We start from the raw sequence: 19822 nt of genomic DNA on the forward strand, positions 1-19822 counted from the left end.
AGGTCAAACAAGGCCTCTTCATTGTGTCTGACTGAAAGAAATTTAGGTGGAAAATCTAGGTGATTCTTTTCTTTTTAATTAGGGTTCTAGAGAGCAGATTCCTTGTATGGAGAAACTTTGTGTCTGCAGCACCACTAAACATTAGTATTTGGTCCATGGGTCTAAGAATGAAAAGACACTGCTTCAGCTATACCAGGCTACGTGGCTACTGGTGGCAAATACGTGTGCTTGTGCTGCATGTGTGTGTGTGTGTGTGTGTGTGTGTGTGTGTGTGTTTCTCCTGGTAGTTAGGACCATAACAATCAGTACTAGTGAGTAGGACATGGAAGGCGTGACTAAGTTAATCTCACATTTTGTGTTTAAATACCCAATTTTGGTTTAGTAACAATGCCTCCTTGCAGGAGCAGAAACCATATCATTATGCCATTTACATAAATCCAGGATTACCTGATTCTGTACTGCTTTATAATTAAGAAAGTTCTTTGCAACCCTCTTTTGATTATGAAAAACTTTAAGTATTTCCTCTACCTTCTACAGAAATGAGGACATACTTTTTCGGTATCAATATTTTGCTTTTATCATAATTTGATGCTCTGTTTTTAGATAAAATTTATTGTTTGCTAACTTAATAGTGACAAATTCAGCCCACAGAAAACATTAGGGATGTCCTGAGGCATAAAATTAAAAATAAGGTGGTCCCATATCCTTCATGGGAATAAAGGTATAAATAGAATTGGCTTTAAGTAGTAAATATTTGCTGTAGTTGTTAAAAATGTGTTTTTTCCCACAAATCATGGAAACACTGAGGTATAAGGACTCATTTAAAGTTATTATTTTAAAAAAACAAGACAAAAACCAAGTTCACAGATACAGAGAACAGACTGGTGATTGCCAGAAGTGAAGTGGTTGGGAGATGGGCAAAATGTGTGGAATCAAAAGGTACAGACTTCTGCTGCTGCTGCTGCTAAGTTGCTTCAGTCGTGTCCGACTCAGTGTGACCCCAGAGATGGCAGTCCACCAGTCTTCCCCGTCCCTGGGATTCTCCAGGCAAGAACACTGGAGTGGGTTGCCATTTCCTTCTCCAGTGCATGAAAGTGAAAAGTGAAAGTGAAGTTGCTCAGTCGTGCCCTACTCTTCTCGACCCCATGGACTGCAGCCTACCAGGCTCCTCTGTCCATGGATTTTCCAGGCAAGAGTACTGGAATGGGGTGCCATTGCCTTCTCTGACAGACTTCTAGCTATAAAATAAATAACTTCTGGGGATGTAAGGTACAGCAGAGTCATATAGTTAGCAGTATTGAACTGCATATTTAAAAGTTGCTAAAAGAGTAAACCTTAAAAGTCCTTATCACAGGAAAAAGATTTTTTTGTATGGTAAAGGATGTTAACTAGACCTATTATAAATTTGCAATATACATAAATATCAAAAAGTTTAACATATAAAGTTATTTTTATATCTAGATGCATGTCACATTGCCTCTTCTGTTAAAGTGTGTTATCAAAGTAATTTTTAAGGAGTTTACTGGGAAAGAGGTTCCATGACCTCCAGGTAGCTTGTTTCTGTTATTAAATGTGGAGGAAAGCTGCTTACTGTGACCTGAAAAATAAACTCACATAGTCTTCAAAATAGTGGCAAATCAAGTATGTGCATTCTTTCATCTGTCCCTACCTTTTTATTTCTCTACCTGTATCTTTCAGTCATAATATATATATATGCCAGCATTGTACTGCTTCTTTAATCCTTAGAATTATATTTGGATTTATGATCTTTTTATTTTATAATTTTCATTGTTTTCTTTCCAGTTTTTCATGTTCTACTTAAATTCTTAGATCTGAAAATAAACAGATTATTCTGAGAAACTAATAAGTATTAATATTGCTGAATGATATAGATCAACTTTTACATTTGTGTCACTTATTCTATGATCTTAAGGAAGTTACTTTGATTCTCTGAGTTTCAGTTTTTGTGGCTATAATCTCAAAGTTACCATAAGAGATAAACTAGAATGTAACTCTCTTGGCTGTCTGGTAGACCTCAAAAGTATCATTCTTCCTTTTTTGGTAATTGTATCCGTTTACACTTTAGACCATCATTATGTTGAGTTTTAACTATACCTGCATTGTACTTAGATTTTTTTGTTTGTTTGTTTTGCATTTGTTTAAAAAAAAAAAAAAAAGGCAATGTATAAAAGAAAAAAAAGCAAAGACACCAACTTGTGTAATGGCCTGTGTCTTGTCTTGGAGGGGATCATGGTGATCTCTGGATCAGGCAAAGCAGAAGGAATCTCAGTATTCTTTGTGGAAGATGTGTTGTTTCTGGCACCTGGAATTTAAATGATTACCTTCTTTTCTCATCAAATATCCCCCTTATGTAAAAAAAAAATCTCAAGACTATGTTGTTGAGCAAGCGTTAAATCATGTGATCTCTGATTCACGATTACTCTTATAAACTCAGTAAAGGAGTTGAGAAAATACTGGATTGCCAATAACAGGAAGGAAAGATCCTTAACTTTTACTTAATTGCTAGTTGTTTCTTAATCACCAGTTACATCGAAGCTAGTCAGTTGAATGTATTCATTTACACCTTACTTGACTTTTGAAAATTAGATAAGAGAAACTGATCTTGCTGTTTTTATTCCTTCACCTTCCTGTGAATAAGAGGAACTGGTGATATTTTTGGAATTTACCTGCATGGTTTTCATTTTCCTGGGGTTGATCTAGGACATCTGAGTTAAGCCATCCACCTTTCTTCACACAACATTCACTCGAATCCAGTTTCTGCTCACCTTATCCCAGGTCCAAGTTGAATTTAAGTTGTGTTTAAGAATGAGGAGGGTCAGCGAAACCAAGATGTGAGGCTCTGAAGGGACTTGTTTTGTGGTATCCCTTTAAAGGAAGACATAAAAATAACAGACTTTTATTGTCGTTGTTCAGTTACTAAGTTGTTTGTGACTCTTTTGTGACCCCATGGACTGTAGCCCCCCAGGTTCCTCTGTCCATGGGATTTTCCAGCTGAGAATACTGGAGTGGGTTGCCATTTCCTTTTCCAGGGGATCTTCCTAACCCGGGGATCAAACCCGTGTCTCCTGCTTGGCAGGCAGATTCTTTGTCACTGAGCCACCTCAGACATTTACTGGCAGACAGACTCACTGCAGGGGCTAATGGCTGTCACCAAAGTCATGGTACATTTTTGTCATCATGTTAGGCTATAAACCTTACCTTCTCCTTCTCCACCTTTTCTCTCTTGAGTCTTCATAGGGTGTCAACATTTTTGCCTGAGAGACCACTCCAAATTACCCAATAGATCATAAATGAGTTAAATCATCCAGTTAATAAAAATCTGCCCTGACCTCATCCAACATCTATTTCCACCTGAAGAAGAGATCCCAAGTCCCCATGTACTTCCTGTTAGGGAGGATTCAGAAAAAGTGTCAGCTTTAAAAAAAAAAGAGGAAAAATACTGATAAAAATACACATGCAATCACTTTCTTACATCATATTTCTTAATAGTTATTAACTGCAGAGAATAGTTCAGTTTTTGCTAAATGGTTAAGGAAGTACTCATAAATTTGTTGCCAAACAGTTTTATTATAACAATGTTACCACTCTATAAGTTTTAATATATACTGTTTAAAATTTATAATACATCAAGTAAAAAGATAGTGTTTAAAGAGTTTTTCTGCTTAAAACATTTTTTATTTTTAGTGAAAAAATACAGATACATTTTTGCTTTGAATTTAATTTTACATGGCAGATTAAAATTATAGGTCCTCTTAGATAAGAGTGATCTACTTTTCTTTCAAAACTCCTTTAATTTCACTTTCCCCCTTATTTGACTTTACTACTGTGGCATAGTTTCCTCTGCAGTTTGGCAGTGCAGCAAAATTCCCATTTCATGAGTTGGATTTTAAGAGGAAATATTAGAATACCTTGAGGATCCTGAAAACACTTCTGAACTTGGAACAAGGGTTATTCTGATTATTAGTTTAATTCTCATGCATAAACAGAGTCACAAGTCAGCTCTGTGTGTTCTAGACCCCAGAGCAAGCTTCTGTTGAGAATAGGCCCCGGAGGTAACAGCAAGGCGACTTCCTCAGGACCTGCAAGGCTGCTCCAGAGGGTCTGGTTCCTCTCACCTCAAGGTGGCCTCTGCAGACCTTGTTGCTACAGCAGCCTTGTCTTGGAAGAAGTGATTGCCTGTACTTCTTGGGCTTTCTGTTAGTCATGACACCAGGGAGAGAGAAGAATGCTAGATGTAAGGACATTTTAGGGGGTCTCCTCCCCGCCGAGAATCCTTAGGACTGCACCCTTCTGTGTTAAAACACAAACACTTTATACTTTGCCTTTCATCTGAAAACAAATATAGATTTGAATTTGGCAAAAACCAGAAAAGATTATTTTATATACAATTAGAGACAATAGAGCCAAACAATGACCTCGTAAAGTCTCAGCTAAGACAATAATGTTAATAAGAGGTAGGGTGCTCTCTATGGGCTAAAGGATGAGGACCTTGAATGATTAGAAATGACTTGAAGAACTACATTGTCATCAGGGTAACACACGTGAAATGACATATTCTAAGCTGTCACTAACCTAACATGGTTATACTCAAGGATTAAACTGTGGTAGCAGCTTCATTTAAAAGGAGTGAGGCTTAATAAAATTGTTACTCATAATCTCTTTCTATATCCCTTTTTGACCTGAAACACGGTATATAATACACATTCACAAATTTCACTATGTGTTACTCTAGTCAGAGGCCTCTTTTGCTTGTGAGAAAAGCCATATTTTGTATTCCTAGGAACCTGTAGACATTGTTAACATGATAAATATCACTACACGTCATATGTAAGTTACATCTACCTACTAACATTTAAAAAATAAAGAGTAATTTTCAAAGACTATTAACACAGGATTGCTGTTATTGAGAAGTGTAGGGAGGGAGTTAACGTAAAATATTTTCTTTAGGTAGATCCTTTCAAGGTGATTTAAAAAAACACAAAAATATTTACACCATACTGAACTTTCCTAAATTTCCTATGATACTTCTATTTCAAAACTGTCTTATTGTGAGCGTATGAGGAATATAGATGCAGCAAGTTTAATGTGTAAACCAATACCCTTAGCTTGAGCAAAAGATGTCCCTAGGGTCTCCCAACACCAAGAAGATGGAAGAAGTTCAAATGCAACTATTTTTCTTTTTCCCAAGCAGCTCAAAATGCTTTAGCGAAGACTTTATGATTCTTACATCATTACTAATGATGTAAGCAAAGGTGAAAAATTCAAGAACTGGGGGTCTTGACTCCAAGTCTTTAATCCACAAAACACACTGCATTTGAAGTTTAAAAATTATTAGGAAATTTTCCCACTGAATATGATCTTAAGATATTTCGGAAAACATTTAAGATCTACTAGGACTTGAATTTGAGAAGTAAGAGTGACCACACATCCAGTGTGGGGGTATAAACTAGACAATTTAGACTGTAATCATGACCAGTTTATGAAAGAGTAGCAAATAAGTGCCAAATCAGACCAATACTATGAGATTTGCTGTGCTATTTTGAATAATTTGGTTCAAGTATCCGTATTTGGCCAGTATGTAATTCCAGTTCACTCTGCTTATATCAGACGGGAAGAAGGATCTTCTGTAAAGATCTTACTGTCTGATCCTCGTAGCTCTGTAGGACCATGTAGGTTGCCAGTGATACTAGGAGTAGGACAAATCACTCTTTCCGTCACTATCACATTTTGCGTGAGAAGTGGATCAAAAACGGCAGCGGGAGGTTGCACAAGGGAACCAGAAGAAGCCGAGTAAGTCTCCGTTACCAGATAGCTACCATGCTGCAAAGGGTCAGTGATGGAAACGGTGGGCTGCAGGACAGAACTGGAAGCAGACAGCGCAGATGCCCCCTGGCTGCCTGACAAAGTCTGGTACCTAACAGACTCTGACTGCTGGACTTGTACGTGTTGGCCACAGGCGTCAACCCTAGAACTGCTGTCTTTGGTAGGCGGCTGAGAGCTTTTGGTTTCGTCATCCATCCCGAGGCTTATCTCGGCCAGCTTTTTAAATTTGGGGCCGAGGGAGTCCAAGAAACTCTCGTCAAAATCATCGGCAATAAAACTGCAACAACCCAGGGAGCCGACGGGAGAACTGGGGGCCTCGATTCCTTCATTATCATAGATCAGCAAGCAGTCATTTGCTTCCTGGCTGTCGTCTTCATCTGCACAGGCAAATGCTTTCTAAAGGTGGAGAGAAGAGGAGAAAATAAACTGTAAGAGACATTCAAGGGAAGGATGTAATACCTTTCGTAGAACTCAACGTTTGATCGTGACTGTGTGATTGAGGTAATCCACTGAAGTCATGTACAGATGTGAGAGTTGGACCGTAAGGAAGGCTGAGTGCCAAAGAATTGATGGTTTTGAATTGCAGTGCTGGAGAAGAGTCTTGAGAGTCCCTTGCACAGCAAGGAGATCAAACCAGTCAATCCTAAAGGAAATCAACCCTGGATATTCACTGGAAGGGCTGATGCTGAAGCTGAAGCTCTTTGGCCACATGATGCAAAGAACCAACTCACTGGAAAAACCCTGATGCTGGGAAAGATTGAGGGCAGGAGAAGGGGGGCAACAGAGGATGAGATGGTTGGATGGCATCACTGACTCAATGGACATGAGTTTGAGCAAAATCAGGGAGATAGTGATGGACAGGGAAGCCTGGCGTGCTGCAATTCATGGGGTCCCAAAGAGTTGGATATGACTTATCGACTGAATGGCAACAGCAACAAAAGAAGTAAGGGCATACTCCATATCAGCAGTCTTGTTACAGAAGTTATCTGTGTTTGGAGAATGATGCAATTGACATTCCTTCAAACTTGAGTCTGTTGTAGGCTCATATTTGAACTCTTGAGTTTTAAGACTTGCATTGACACGGACTTAGCCATACAGAGCAAATGTGTGTGGAGCCTGGAGGTTATTTGCTGGGCCATCTGTGAAAGTCCCTGTGTGTGTTTGGGTTACTGCAGGTCATTGTGTGGGGCAGGGTGCAGGCTTCCTCATCATCTGAGGCAGCTCTCACCAGCCAGGGGCCTTGGCCAAGACACTGTAACCCTTGTGAGAGTCTGACCCCTAACTGGGAGTCTGATCCTTCCTGTCAGTCTGTCCTCAAACACTGTGTCAGCCTTCATCTGCTTGGCCACGAGGACAAATGCCATCACTTACAGCTCTGGTGAGATCCATTCTAGTGATGCACCAACTAGGAGGCAAGCTACCTGCCTCCCAGCGTCCTCTCTGTCCTTCACCCCTGTCCCTTTGTAGATTCTCTGCTTCCTGACACCTCGCCTCATCTTGGACCACGTCCCTTGTTTCCCCTTTTATGTTTGGGTCATTAAAGTTTCTTCAGCATTTTTGGACATGGACTCCTTGACAATGTGAAGAATACTATAACCTTCTCAGAAAAATGTATGCCGATGTATTCTGACATACTTCATGGTACAGGAAATGAGAAATAACTGCTTTGTATGTCTAAAGAGGATGCCGCTGATCTGAAAAGCAGAGGGTTTTGCTTTCTGTTGTTATCTCAGTGGGAGGAATGAGCTGCCATATTCTCTCATTTTGTGTCTACCCATCCCTTCTTTCTTTTGACCAGTAGCTGGATTTTGGCAGCCACCTTAGGTTATCCTTGTTATTTTAACAAGGAGCCTTTACTTCTCTTTTCTTGTCTTATACCAAGCTGCAAAAGAACCAAACTGTAAAACCGAAGTTCAGTCAAGTAGAAAGATCTCTAATGTAAACAGGATAACAAAGCCACAGAGTTTTCCACCAGATTACCTGAGAAAAGTAGGAGTCCAGGAATTTCATGTTTATTGCCCCTTCCCCAAAGTCCTTGTTGGTTCCTCCCGTGGAATGCCTTGTTCTCATCGTCCCGGACTGTCCCACGGAAAAGTTGCTCAGACCAGCGGTTGCTCCGAACCCCGCGGCACCCTCAGATCCTGCAGCTGCTCCAAGATTGGTGGTCAGTTCCATTCCCGAAGCTCCTTCTACCACCGTCCCTCCAGCATATGTATTTGTACAGACTTCTAAAAACAGGGATAAAGTGCTGTAACATCTCATGCTGTGATTTGTTTTGTTTTGGTTTTTACTGATCTTTGATATCCAAGAGCACCTGCCAAGTAAAGCCAGCATGTGGGAGAAAATACAATTTTATGACTCAAGGTGAGAAGAACACCCCACAGTCTGTAATGTGAGAGTAACAGAGGAGGTGAGGGAGTAACAGAGGGCATTGTTTTCAGAGAGGTATTGTTTCTGAAACCATACCAATTAAAAAAATAAAATAGATTTTCAGTGACAACAGCCAGAAATGGAAAAGTATAAATGAAATATTCAGCGCACAGCCATGGAAAGCTTCTAATGTGATGCTTGTTTTCAGGAAAAAAGAAGTTGTAATTTAGCTGTCATATTGGCTCAATATGGAAACCAAAGAGGAAACATACATAATGTAATCATGCAAATTAGCCAATGCTAATTAGGTGTCTTAGTGCCTAATGAAAATTTAATGAGCTGTGACTGTTCTGCCTGTTGCCTTTACACTGCATTTTCATGGAAAGCTCTTTTTCCTAGAGAATTCAAAATATTGTTTTTGTGATGTAATGGGAGAAGCAAATAAGGATTAAGGTAGCTGATAAAGACAGATAGTTACATTTTGGGGGCAATCTTATGTAGATTTTTCAGGCTGGACATTTAAAAACAATCTACTGCTAAGCATGGAATTAAGAAAAATTTGAATATGAGGCATTAGATCTTATTGTTCTATAGGCTTCCCAGGTAGCGCTAGTGATAAAGAATGTGCCTGCCAATGCAGGAGACATAGGGGATTTGGGTTTGACTGAAGCAACTTAGCATGCTTCTTGTTCTAGTTTACACCTTAGTGTGGCACTGAGATAAGATGAATGAAATAGTCGTTTGGTAAACTAAAGAAATAAATAATTTCACTTATATGACAACACAAGTGATCCTTGTCCCATTATGATTAAATATTGTTGTTTAGTTGCTCAGTTCAGTTCAGTTCAGTTCAGTCGCTCAGTCGTGTCCGACTCTTTGCGACCCCATGAATCACAGCACCCCAGGCCTCCCTGTCCATCACCAACTCCCGGAGCTCACCCAGACTCATGTCCATCGAGTCAGTGATGCCATCCAGCCATCTCATCCTCTGTCGTCCCCTTCTCCTCCTGCCCCCAATCCCTCCCAGCATCACAGTCTTTTCCAATGAGTCAACTCTTCGCATGAGGTGGCCAAAGTGCTGGAGTTTCAGCTTTAGCATCATTCCTTCCAAAGAAATCCCAGGGCTGATCTCCTTCAGAATGGACTGGTTGGATCTCCTTGCAGTCCCAGGGACTCTCAAGAGTCTTCTCCAACACCACAGTTCAAAGGCATCAATTCTTCAGCGCTCAGCCTTCTTCACAGTCCAACTCTCACATCCATATATGACCACAGGAGAAACCATAGCCTTGACTAGACGAACCTTTGTTGGCAAAGTAATGTCTCTGCTTTTGAACATGCTATCTAGGTTGGTCATAACTTTCCTTCCAAGGAGTAAGCGTCTTTTAATTTCATGGCTGCAGTTCGCTCAGTTGTGTCCAATTCTTTTTTGATCCCATGGACTGTAGCCCACCAGGCTCCTCTGTCCATAGGATTTTCCAGGCAAGAATACTGAGTGGGTTGCCATTTCCTGCTCCAGGGGATCTTCCTGACCCAGGGATTGAACCCCCATCTCCTGCACTGGCAAGCAGATTCTTTACCACTGAGCCACTAGGGAAACCCATGATTAAATACAAGAATTGGTTATTGAATTGAAATCAGGTTCCTGTTCTGGGGAAGAAAGAAGGGCAACAAGATCTAGGATGGGCCCACACGACACTTTAACTGCAAATATTACCAGTGTTAACAGGCAGAGTTGGATGGTGGGTACATAGTGTGTTTTATATTCTCCTTTACATTTTTCTATATATGTAAAATCCTTAACTTATTAAAAAATTAGTAATCAACTATCAGAGAGCTATACTTCAGTTTACCGAAGTTTGGAGAAATATAACAAATCTTCTGCTAGTAAAAATGGTGACATCAGTAGACAAATGAACTTATTGAAGTCAGAACTAGGTCACAAAATTGACTGCTATACTAACAGTAAACCGATTCATTGAAACCCTGTTTCAGTGGTAATATCTCAGTGTGTGCACAAATTATTAAGGAGAGAATTTAGAACATTTCTTAGTTTTTAATATTTCTTATTTAACCCATTGTTCCTTTCAAAAATAAATTCAATGTTCACTTACCAGAATTTTCCATGAAATCAACTCCATTGGCAGTTATAGGTGGCACACAGATATTTGTGATTTCCTACAAGCAATATGCAAAAAATATATTTAAAAATTAACCAGATTTAAGCAATATAAGTGAAATACACTCCCTTTTAAATGGAGACATTACAAGAATTCCAAATTCTTGCAGGAGTAACTGCTTTTATGATGTGACATCTGAAGAGCTAAGATCCTAAAAGGCTCCATTCATTTCAGCACTCTCATAGGTCCTTGATGATCAGGAGTCTTATTTTTTATACCCCATTATCCCCTTTTCTATCTAGTATGTAAATTGAAGTTTGCTCTGTATGAGTGAAATAAATGTTTTACAAAGTGGATCTTCACCTTGTCTTCAGGTTGGGCTCCTTCAATTCCCCACGGGTGAATTGTTCCTTCTGAACCATCTGGCACCGGGACAAATCCACCGGTCACTCCCCCAATAGGACCTGCCCCACAGTCACAGGTCAGCAGCAGGAGGAGAGCCACTAGTATGAAGGAAAACAAAATATCAGGATATTTGAATCACTTGGAAATGACTTGACAGGGCAATTGTTGGAAACATTACAAAGAAATGCAGTATCTTTAATGCTTATGGAAAATCTAATAGCAAAATTAATTTCTACAAGGTAAAATTGGATAAACTAAGCATACTCAAATTTCACATAATTATGAAACTGAAGGAGACAGATCAGATTATTCTTGTGACCTGTATATTTTCTTAAAAGAGGCACTGTTTGATGAATGATAAAAGTGGTCATTCATTTCCTCAACTATTTTCTATAATATATATTTTTTATTATTGCTTTTATTTGTACACATTGAAGCTCAGTATATGATGTGGGGTGAATACACACCTGAATAGTCAAGATTTTAGGTGGGCATTATAATGATATGGTAATCTGGTCTCTAAACACCTCTTTATGAAATAGCAATTAACCTACAAACTCCCTCTGCAAGTGATGATCTAATATCATTACACTCTTAATGGTGACTTAGGAATCCTTAGCTTGGAGGGGCCTTCCTGCCTGGGTAATTATCATTCTTTCTGTGCAGATAGGTCACATCTTGGCAATAAAGATTAGCATCATTTAGAGTCGGACACGACTGAAGCAACACAGCAGCAGCAGCAGGCTAATAGGCCAAGAGAGAAATGAAACACTTCCCAGGCTGGGTGGTCGATGACCCCACCTCCACCTCTGCCCTGCGTGCTGGATGTTTGTGTCCGACTGAGTTTGTGTGTGATTCTTGTGATCCCATGGACTGTAGCCTGCTAGGCTCCTCTGTCCATGGGATTCTCCAGGCGAGTATACTGGAATGGTTTGCCATTTCCTTCTCTAGAGGATCTTCCCGACCCAAGAATCTAACCTGGGTCTCCCGCATTGCAGGCAGATTCTTTACTGACTGAGCTATGAGGGAAGTCCTGCCCTGAAGAAGGAAAGCACTAAATCCTAGTTTGAATTCTTTTACTTACTGGCAGCTTAGTGAGGGGTTTAAGAGTATATAGGCTCTGGAGTCAGTCTTCTAGGGTTTGAATTTTGGCTTCACCATTCACCAGCTGGACAAATTACATCATCTTTTCTTGCCTCCATTAACTATCCGAAGAATGGGGGGATATATATCATTGTAAGGATTATGAGTTAATGGAGATAAAGGATGGTATTGAGTGCCATGAGGACTCCCCGTATTGTTTGAATGAGCTACATCAATTATACAAATTAGGTCAGTTACATATATATAAATGTAAATATATGATGAAAAAATTGGGCCAAGTATATAAAATAAGTTGGACAAAGCACATTTTCTCAGAATTTAACAAACTGTTCATATAAGTGATACCTCCAAAGGCTTTATTGCCATCCTCAATTCTATGACTTAATTAAATGTATGGGAAGGGTTGACTATTTTAAGTGGGCAAATTCATTTTGAAAAGTGATGAATATATATATGTATGGTCAGTATTTTTAGATGAGTATAACAGTCTTTTAGAAGTCTTGTTGATCATTGTATGTACAGTATGTATTCGATTTTTATATACACATCCAGAGAAAGTTTTTCAAAGCATTGACTGTGTTTCCACAGAAACATGTGTATGTTCTGTCCACAAAATTCAAGATATGATCTTTTGCAAATGGTAGGATCACATGAAGCAAATATGACTGTGGGAATATCACAGTATATTTCCTCTGACCGCCATCCTGAGCCACAATCCCAACTGCATAGTAGTCTAGAGGATATATCTGTACCTCAAAATTCAACATTTCAAAATCAGATTTATGATTGCCACCCTACTTACCTGCACTTTGTCTGATATTTTCAATTTCATTTAATGGTTTCAGTAGCAACTGAATTCAGTGGTTCATCTGGACTTCTCATCCATTCATTCTCTCCATTAGTCTCCAGATCTTCTCCATTTACTCCAACTGTGCCTCCCATACCTATTCATTCCTTTCCAGTCTTATGCTGTGGCTCAAAACCTGGCCTTCATCATCCCATGTGAGCTATAATATTATAATAACCTCCTAACTGTTCTTCCCTTTTTAATTTGCAGTACACACTGCTGTCAGTGTTATCTATCTAAAATACAAGTAAGATCATGTCGGTCTTTTATTCAGATATTCTCAGCAACTCTCCCTCTTGGAATGGAACTTGTCTTATATCCCTGGGTATGGTCCAGTGTCTCCTAGTTTATAGTCTATGGGAACTTGAATAGAATTTGTTGTATCCTACTATTGTGTGAAAATTGTATAAATCTTAATTATGTTGAATTGGTTCATAGTACTTTTCAGGTCTACTCTATCCTTCTACATTTCTGTACATTCTGTCAGTTTTTGAGAGTTTGATATTGCAACTCTAAAAATCTTCATTTACCTACTTAAAAAATAATTGTCATATGTAGTGGAACTATAACTATACAAATAACTTTGTATTCTCTAACTCTCTCCTGTAAATGTGTTATCATACTTTCATAATTTAAAAATATAAAAAAGAAAGAGAAAAAAATACATGTATGTAAAGTCCCTTAATGTATTCAGTAAACTTCATCATATTAAGTTTGAGCCTTAAACGAGTGTATTTTCAGGTGCAAAGCTATTTTGAGGAAATTCTGGATTAAGCAACAACTTCTCAGAGTGCGATATATTTATGTGCATTGTAAAGCTCAAAGCTTATGCTATCTTAGAATTTTTCCTAAATTTTTTTGGTCAGGACTCTATTGTATTTTAGAATTTCATGAGACTTGTAGAGGGAAAAGACATTTTAGAAAGTACTGCGATCCTGGATAAAGTCATTATTTTGACCGTGAACATTCCAGGCAGTGTGTAGACTGTCCATGCTTTCTTTTCGCCTTTCTTTGATTCTCTGCTGCTGGTTTCTATATGTCTAACATACACGACCTGCTCTGCTGTATTATAAATATAGATTGTTGGCAAGTCATATGTTAACTTTAAACATTTCTGGGTCTTTCTGAAGATGTCAGCGCACCCCCGCGCCCACCTCACCCTGTGAGCTCTGCCTCTAAAACAGCTGCAGAGATGCTTTGTCCGTGCACATGCTACCATACCCCTGGCATACTCACACAGTAGCAGCAAAAGGCCGAGGAATAGCAGACCGATGGCGGCAGCCCCCATCCTCCCAGACCTCTCTCCAATTATGGGATTAGTGGTGCTGGTTGGATACACATTTAGACAGATGTCCCTGTAGTCACATTGGCAGACTTCCAGGGTCAAGCTCTCTGGTTCCTCGCACCGCCTCCCCTCACTGTCCGTGACCATGACGGAGATTCTGTACACTCCGGGAGAGACTGGCTGTGGGGCTGTGAGGAGTGCGGATGTAGCTGTAGGGGAACCATCAAACACATCAGCAGTAGGACAAGGTGTCTCTGGCTCTTAAAACTACTTGTTGTTTTGGGTGAATAGGGCGACAATTGACACATCACTGTCACAAATAAGTAGGGTGAGACTGGAGCAGTTATGAGGGTTGTTGGGGTTCAGTTGGGTATACATTATTTCAGAAAAGAGCAAGCAATAGATGAGGTCATTTACAAAGGACTTGAAGTGGCCCGATAGTTACTTTTGTTGTTTTTTAGTCACTAAGTCATGTCCCACTCTTTTGCAACAGAGGAGCCTGGCGGCCTACAGTTCATGGGATTTCCCAAGCAAGAATACTGGAGTAGGTTACCATTTACTTCTCCAGGGGATCTTCCCGACCCAGGGATTGAACCTGTGTCTCCTGCTTGGCAGGCAGGTTCTTTACCACTGAGCCACCTGGGAAGCCCTGCTGGTCACTATGAAATCTAAAAAGAGAGAAGATTCTTATTATGTCTAATGGCTTTTTCTATGAGACTCCTGGAAAACATAGGAAATGTGAAATTAGCATTATAAAAGTTAGGAGAAAAGTAAGGATGGATTAACTTGACCATTGGCTTATGAGTTTGAGAATTTCAGCCTACCATGCTTTCAAGATTCCTAACTAGTGACAGACTAGACAACCTTGAGCAGGTTGACCCCTCCAGTCTGCTGACAGGCTGGCCAGTTAGGAAAAGTTTATGTATTTAGAAATCTAAACAGCTCAGCAGTAAAATAGGTGCCTGACTGTAATCTTTTCATTATTTATTTATTTTGGTATACTGAGGAGATACAGATAAAAAATTGAAAATATAAAAATATCCAATAGAGTCCACATGAGAAAAACAGAAAATTTTAAATAGTGCTAATATATTGTTCCTTTTCTGAAGACAGAGGAAATTCATAAGGATAGGACATCATCTTCATTGCAAAGAATTTTTAAAATTGGACATGAGTTTGAGTGAACTCCGGGAGTTGGTGTTGGACAGGGAGGCCTGGTGTGCTGCAATTCATGGGGTCGCAAAGAGTTGGACACAACTGAGCGACTGAACTGAACTGAATATCTTATATTGTTCCTTTTCTGAAGACAGAGGAAATTCATGAGGATAGGACATCATCTTCATTGCAAAGAATTTTAAAAATTACTCTTGGAACGGACTTGCTCCCAAATGGACTCCCTCTTAACCTTCTGGAAATATAAAGAAGCAGCAGTTTTCATTTGTAGAAGCAGCTTTACAATTACTCACCATCTCTTCCTGAGATACTCCATACAACTGGAAGTTTTAGGCTTTGGTGTTCCACTGAAAATTCATAGGGGCCAGCATATTTATCCCTTTCCAGTGGTGAAGCTCTGACAACCACGGAAGGTGACGAACTACAGACTGCTTCCTTTTCCAGGGCAATTGTTGGACACTTTTCATTAAAATCAGGTACTAGGACAAATATGGTGCCTGTTGAAGTTTTACCGGTGTTTCCTGTAAGAATAACATTTTAGAGTTAGAGAACTATACAGAGCAAGTTGTGCAAAATAAAGAAACATAAATAAGCCCTTAAAATGTCTCTCACATGCATGGACTTCTCTGGTGGCACAGCGGATAAGAATCCACCTGCCAGCGCAGGGGACATGGGTTTGATCACTGGTCCAGGAAGACACCACATGCCGTGGAGTAAAAGCCCGTGCACCTCAACTGCGAAGCCTGTGCCCTAGTGCCTGTGAGTTGCAACTGCTGAGCCCACACGCTACAACTACTGAAGCTGAGAGCCTGTGCTCCGCAACGAGGGAAGCCGCCACAATGAAAATCCCGTGCACCACGACTGGAGAGTGGCCCCTGCTTGCTGCAACTAGAGAAAGCCTGAACACGGCAAAGAAGCCCCAGTGCAACCAGGGAATAAATAAATAAATATTAGAAAAAAACGATCTCACATGCACCAGATTAGTGTACATACTCATGAAATTGTGTCTGTTATTCCTACAAATAAAAAGATGTCACCCAATTTCTGTACCTGGTTAAAAGGAAATCTAATTATCAGCTTGCCTGCTGTCTTTAATTAGTTTAATTAGCTTGTTGTTGTTCAGTCACTAAGTCATGTCTGACTCTTTACAGTCCCATGGACTGGAGCCTGCCAGTCTCCTCTGTCTATGGGATTCTCCAGGCAGGAATACTGGAGTGGGTCATTTCCTTCTCCAGGGGATCTTCCCGACCCACAGATGGAATCCTGCATTAGCAGGTGGATTCTTTACCTCTGAGCCACCTTAATTAGTAGCATCAGCTATTCAATGTGATTGGAACCAAGACCTTTAAGGTGATAAATTCACTGATTATGAATGAAATCAACATAAAAATAATAGTTTTCTTAAATATATTCTAGTGCATGAACCCAGACTGTGTGGAAGATTTCTGCTTTAAAAGCTTGAACCAAAGTATTTGGAATAAACTATGATTTATTTTTATTACCCAAGATATAAGATCTCTCAGTGGTGGGATTAAGAATTACTTCTGTTGTTTCCCTTAGTGCTTTTTTCTGTTTTTCCAGATAATATGATTTTTTATTTTATTTTTATGTTTGCTGAAATTGCCTTGAGTATAAATTAATTTTACACTTAGGGAAGCACATAGTCAAGCACATAGTCAAGGTGCTTCATTTAGAAAATTTTTCAGAAGATTTTTCCTGTTCTATGATATAAGCATATAAGTCTCTGTAAGTAACTCACTCTGTGTGTAAGTAACTCACAAAGGCACCTCACATTTGAGCTGAACTTCCCTGATAGGCCTTCTGTATCAATCTTTGTCCACATTCTCAAATCAAGAAATTCTTGCGCCAACTACAGCAAATAGTAGGACTAAACCCAGAATTCACTGGTCCAGTGAATTCCATTGAGAAGCTAGGATGCTTAGTCATCGCCTAGATTTAGCCACCTCAGACTTAAGACCCAAGACCCCTAAGGTAATCAACTTTATCTAGTGATAAAGGTTCTTCCCTGGTGTCTCAGTGGTAAGGAATCTGCCTGCTACGCAGGAGATGCAGGTTCAATCCCTGGGTCAGGAAGATCCCTTGGAGAAGGAAATGGCAACTCACTCCAGGATTCTTGCCTGGGAAATTTCATGGACAGAGGAGCCTGGTGGGCTACAGTTCATGGGGTTGCAAAGAGTTGGACATGACTGAAGTGACTTAGCACATATGCATGCAGTGATAAATGTAATATGTTAGTAATCAAAAGCATCTATTCATAAAAAAATGCTAATTGGAATAATATTTTTTTCTTACCATCTATGGCCAGAACTTCAGCTGTGATTGTCTTGTTAACTATGAAAGTAACGTCTCGATCAATGTTTTTGACAAATTTGATTTCAGCAGTTTTTGAATCAATCATTAGCAAACCACCATCATTACGTCCCAAGACATATCTGTTTTATAACAGAAAACAGTAAGTTTTTTTCCAAACATGGAATGTTACCTATTTAATGAAAATGACTTATATTTAATGTATTTTCATAAGACTCTGAAATATACTTTTTAAAAAGCAGCAGAAAATTAACATATTAGCCTAGACAAGGAGTATTTCATAAGCCTTAAGAATATGTTAGCCTGGTTTTTAAATTTTCTGCTCTGCTCAGTAAAATAACTGTGTCCTTGTTCTTTATACTATAGCAGCAACTTTTCATGGTGTTTTATTATTTTAGGCACCGTGCTTTGTACGTACTGTTCTATGTCTGACTACACCATGGTCTTCTGGTGAAATTCTACTTTTTTAAGGCTCAACTGAAAGTTTGCATGAAACTCTTTCTAGATCTCACTAGACAGGCTGTCATTCTTCATTTCCGCTTTCACTTATGTTTATGCTACCTTAGCTCATAGCACATCTCTTCCTGAGTTATATAGGTCCTTGAGTTGGTTACCATTGTATCTCTTTATATTCTTGGCATAGAGTAGTTTAGATATTATTTTGCAATAGTTTATAAATTAAAGCTAGTCAAGGTAAACAGCAAGGTCCTACTGTCCAGCCCAGGGAATTATATTCAATATCCTGTGATAAACTGAAATGGAGAATCTGAAAAAAGGTTATATGTTTATAACTTAGTCACTTTACTGTACATAAGAAATGAACACAACATTGTAAACCAACTAAACTTCAATAAAAGTAAAAGAAACTTCATCAAGGAATAACGAGATATTAAAAAAATTATTCTCACCTGACAAATGACGCAACTTCACCAGTGTCTTCATCAATGGCTTGATAGGTTCCCAGGACGTAATTGATCAACTGTCTACTACTTATGCCTTTTCGGACAGTAAATGTCTTGGGAGAAGGACGGAATGCAATTCCTTCCCTCACATTTATTACTTGAACTATGAGTGGGGTTGACTGGACTTGATATTGAGAGATTACGGATTGGTGAAATTCAGCTTTGTTTTTGACGGCGATACCAAGTTGCATGCTCTGTACTTGTTCATAATCTAGAGACTAGAGTAAAAATAAAAATAGAAGGAAAGAAGTATCACAAAAATATGATCAGGTAAGAGGACCAGAGAACTCTATGTTATGTGCTATGAATGACTCCTTTATTTCTATGAATGAATCCTTTTTTTCTATACAGCAAAACGGTTTCACAGATGATTGTAATGCTCTGATGAGGGTCCTTCAGAATTCTTCGCTTATGAAACCTCAGTTTGATGACAGATACTTATGAAGCACAGTTATCTCTTTTAAGACTAACAAAACACCTTTACAGTTTCTTTAGGCTGTGTGATGCAGTGGAAAGAATTCCAAATTTGTTGTTGTTGCTTGGTTTGAATCCTGGTTCTGCTACTTAATAGCTGTGTGACTCAGGGCACAATATTTAATATCTCTGATCCTCAACTATTTACTTCTGAAAAAGAAAAAAAAACTCTTACCTCATCAGATTGTTGTAAGGACTGAACAAATTACGACCCACAATACATTCCTGTAAATGGTAGCTACATCCACTCACAGAATAGTGAATTCTCTGCAGTGGAAATAGTGGATTCATGTACAGTAATATCTTTCCTGACTTAAAAAAATTCAGAAACGACAAATTATCTTACTAAACTTGGTTGTCACATAGGCTTCTGTAGAGCAGTGAGAGGGTGGCCCACCAACTCTCCATAGAACCATTTTCATATGGTCTTTTGTGTTCACTATTTGTTTGACTCTCATATTGAAGTGGCACAAGTCAAGGCCAGAGATATCCCAGGATAGCTCTTTTCATTCACTAGTAAATTTTCTAAGGGTGACGGGATAAGGAAATGTTCATTTTGGTTACATTGGAGTATAACTGAAAATAAGGTATGAGGTCTAGATTTGAGTTTTCATTTGGCAGTGCCTGGTTTTGTGGACTCAAGGGTTTCCTAGTGGAGAAGAAGAGAAAGATGCTCAAACTGGTCATTAGAATGTAAGGGCTAAGTGACCAAAGAGATGGTAGAGTCTCTGTGTGAAGGCGACTGAAGACTTGGACTTGAGAAAAATCAGGAAAGGCTTCCTAGAGGTTTTCATGTGAGCATTTCAGGGTGAGGAGGAGTCATTCAGTCAGAGTAAATGCCAGATTTAGCAGAAGGTGATAGGGAGCTGGTGATAGTGAGAGGCCTGGGGTACAACTCTGAGGGGGTTGA

The 19822-nt window shown here is 39.3% G+C and overlaps 1 protein-coding gene and 1 non-coding gene across 2 annotated transcripts in view; both read right to left on the reverse strand.

The window, feature by feature from the left end:
- Positions 1–3674: 3674 nt before the first annotated feature.
- DSG3 (desmoglein 3) overlaps positions 3675–19822 on the reverse strand; it is a 32723-nt gene continuing 16575 nt past the window's right edge. Inside the window, exons 9-16 of the mRNA XM_061399678.1 lie at positions 18385–18656; positions 17459–17598; positions 15439–15666; positions 13924–14181; positions 10695–10834; positions 10326–10389; positions 7825–8072; positions 3675–6240 (exon numbers count right to left, since the gene is read on the reverse strand). Coding sequence (XP_061255662.1) covers positions 5620–6240; positions 7825–8072; positions 10326–10389; positions 10695–10834; positions 13924–14181; positions 15439–15666; positions 17459–17598; positions 18385–18656 — 1971 coding nt within the window. The 3' untranslated portion in view covers positions 3675–5619. The remainder of the gene's footprint in view (positions 6241–7824; positions 8073–10325; positions 10390–10694; positions 10835–13923; positions 14182–15438; positions 15667–17458; positions 17599–18384; positions 18657–19822) is intronic.
- Positions 14547–14617, reverse strand: TRNAG-GCC (transfer RNA glycine (anticodon GCC)). Its single transcript has one exon. It is a non-coding gene; the product is annotated as a tRNA-Gly (tRNA).

Source organism: Bos javanicus, chromosome 24 (genome assembly GCF_032452875.1).
Source record: "Bos javanicus breed banteng chromosome 24, ARS-OSU_banteng_1.0, whole genome shotgun sequence".
NCBI lineage: Eukaryota > Metazoa > Chordata > Mammalia > Artiodactyla > Bovidae > Bos > Bos javanicus.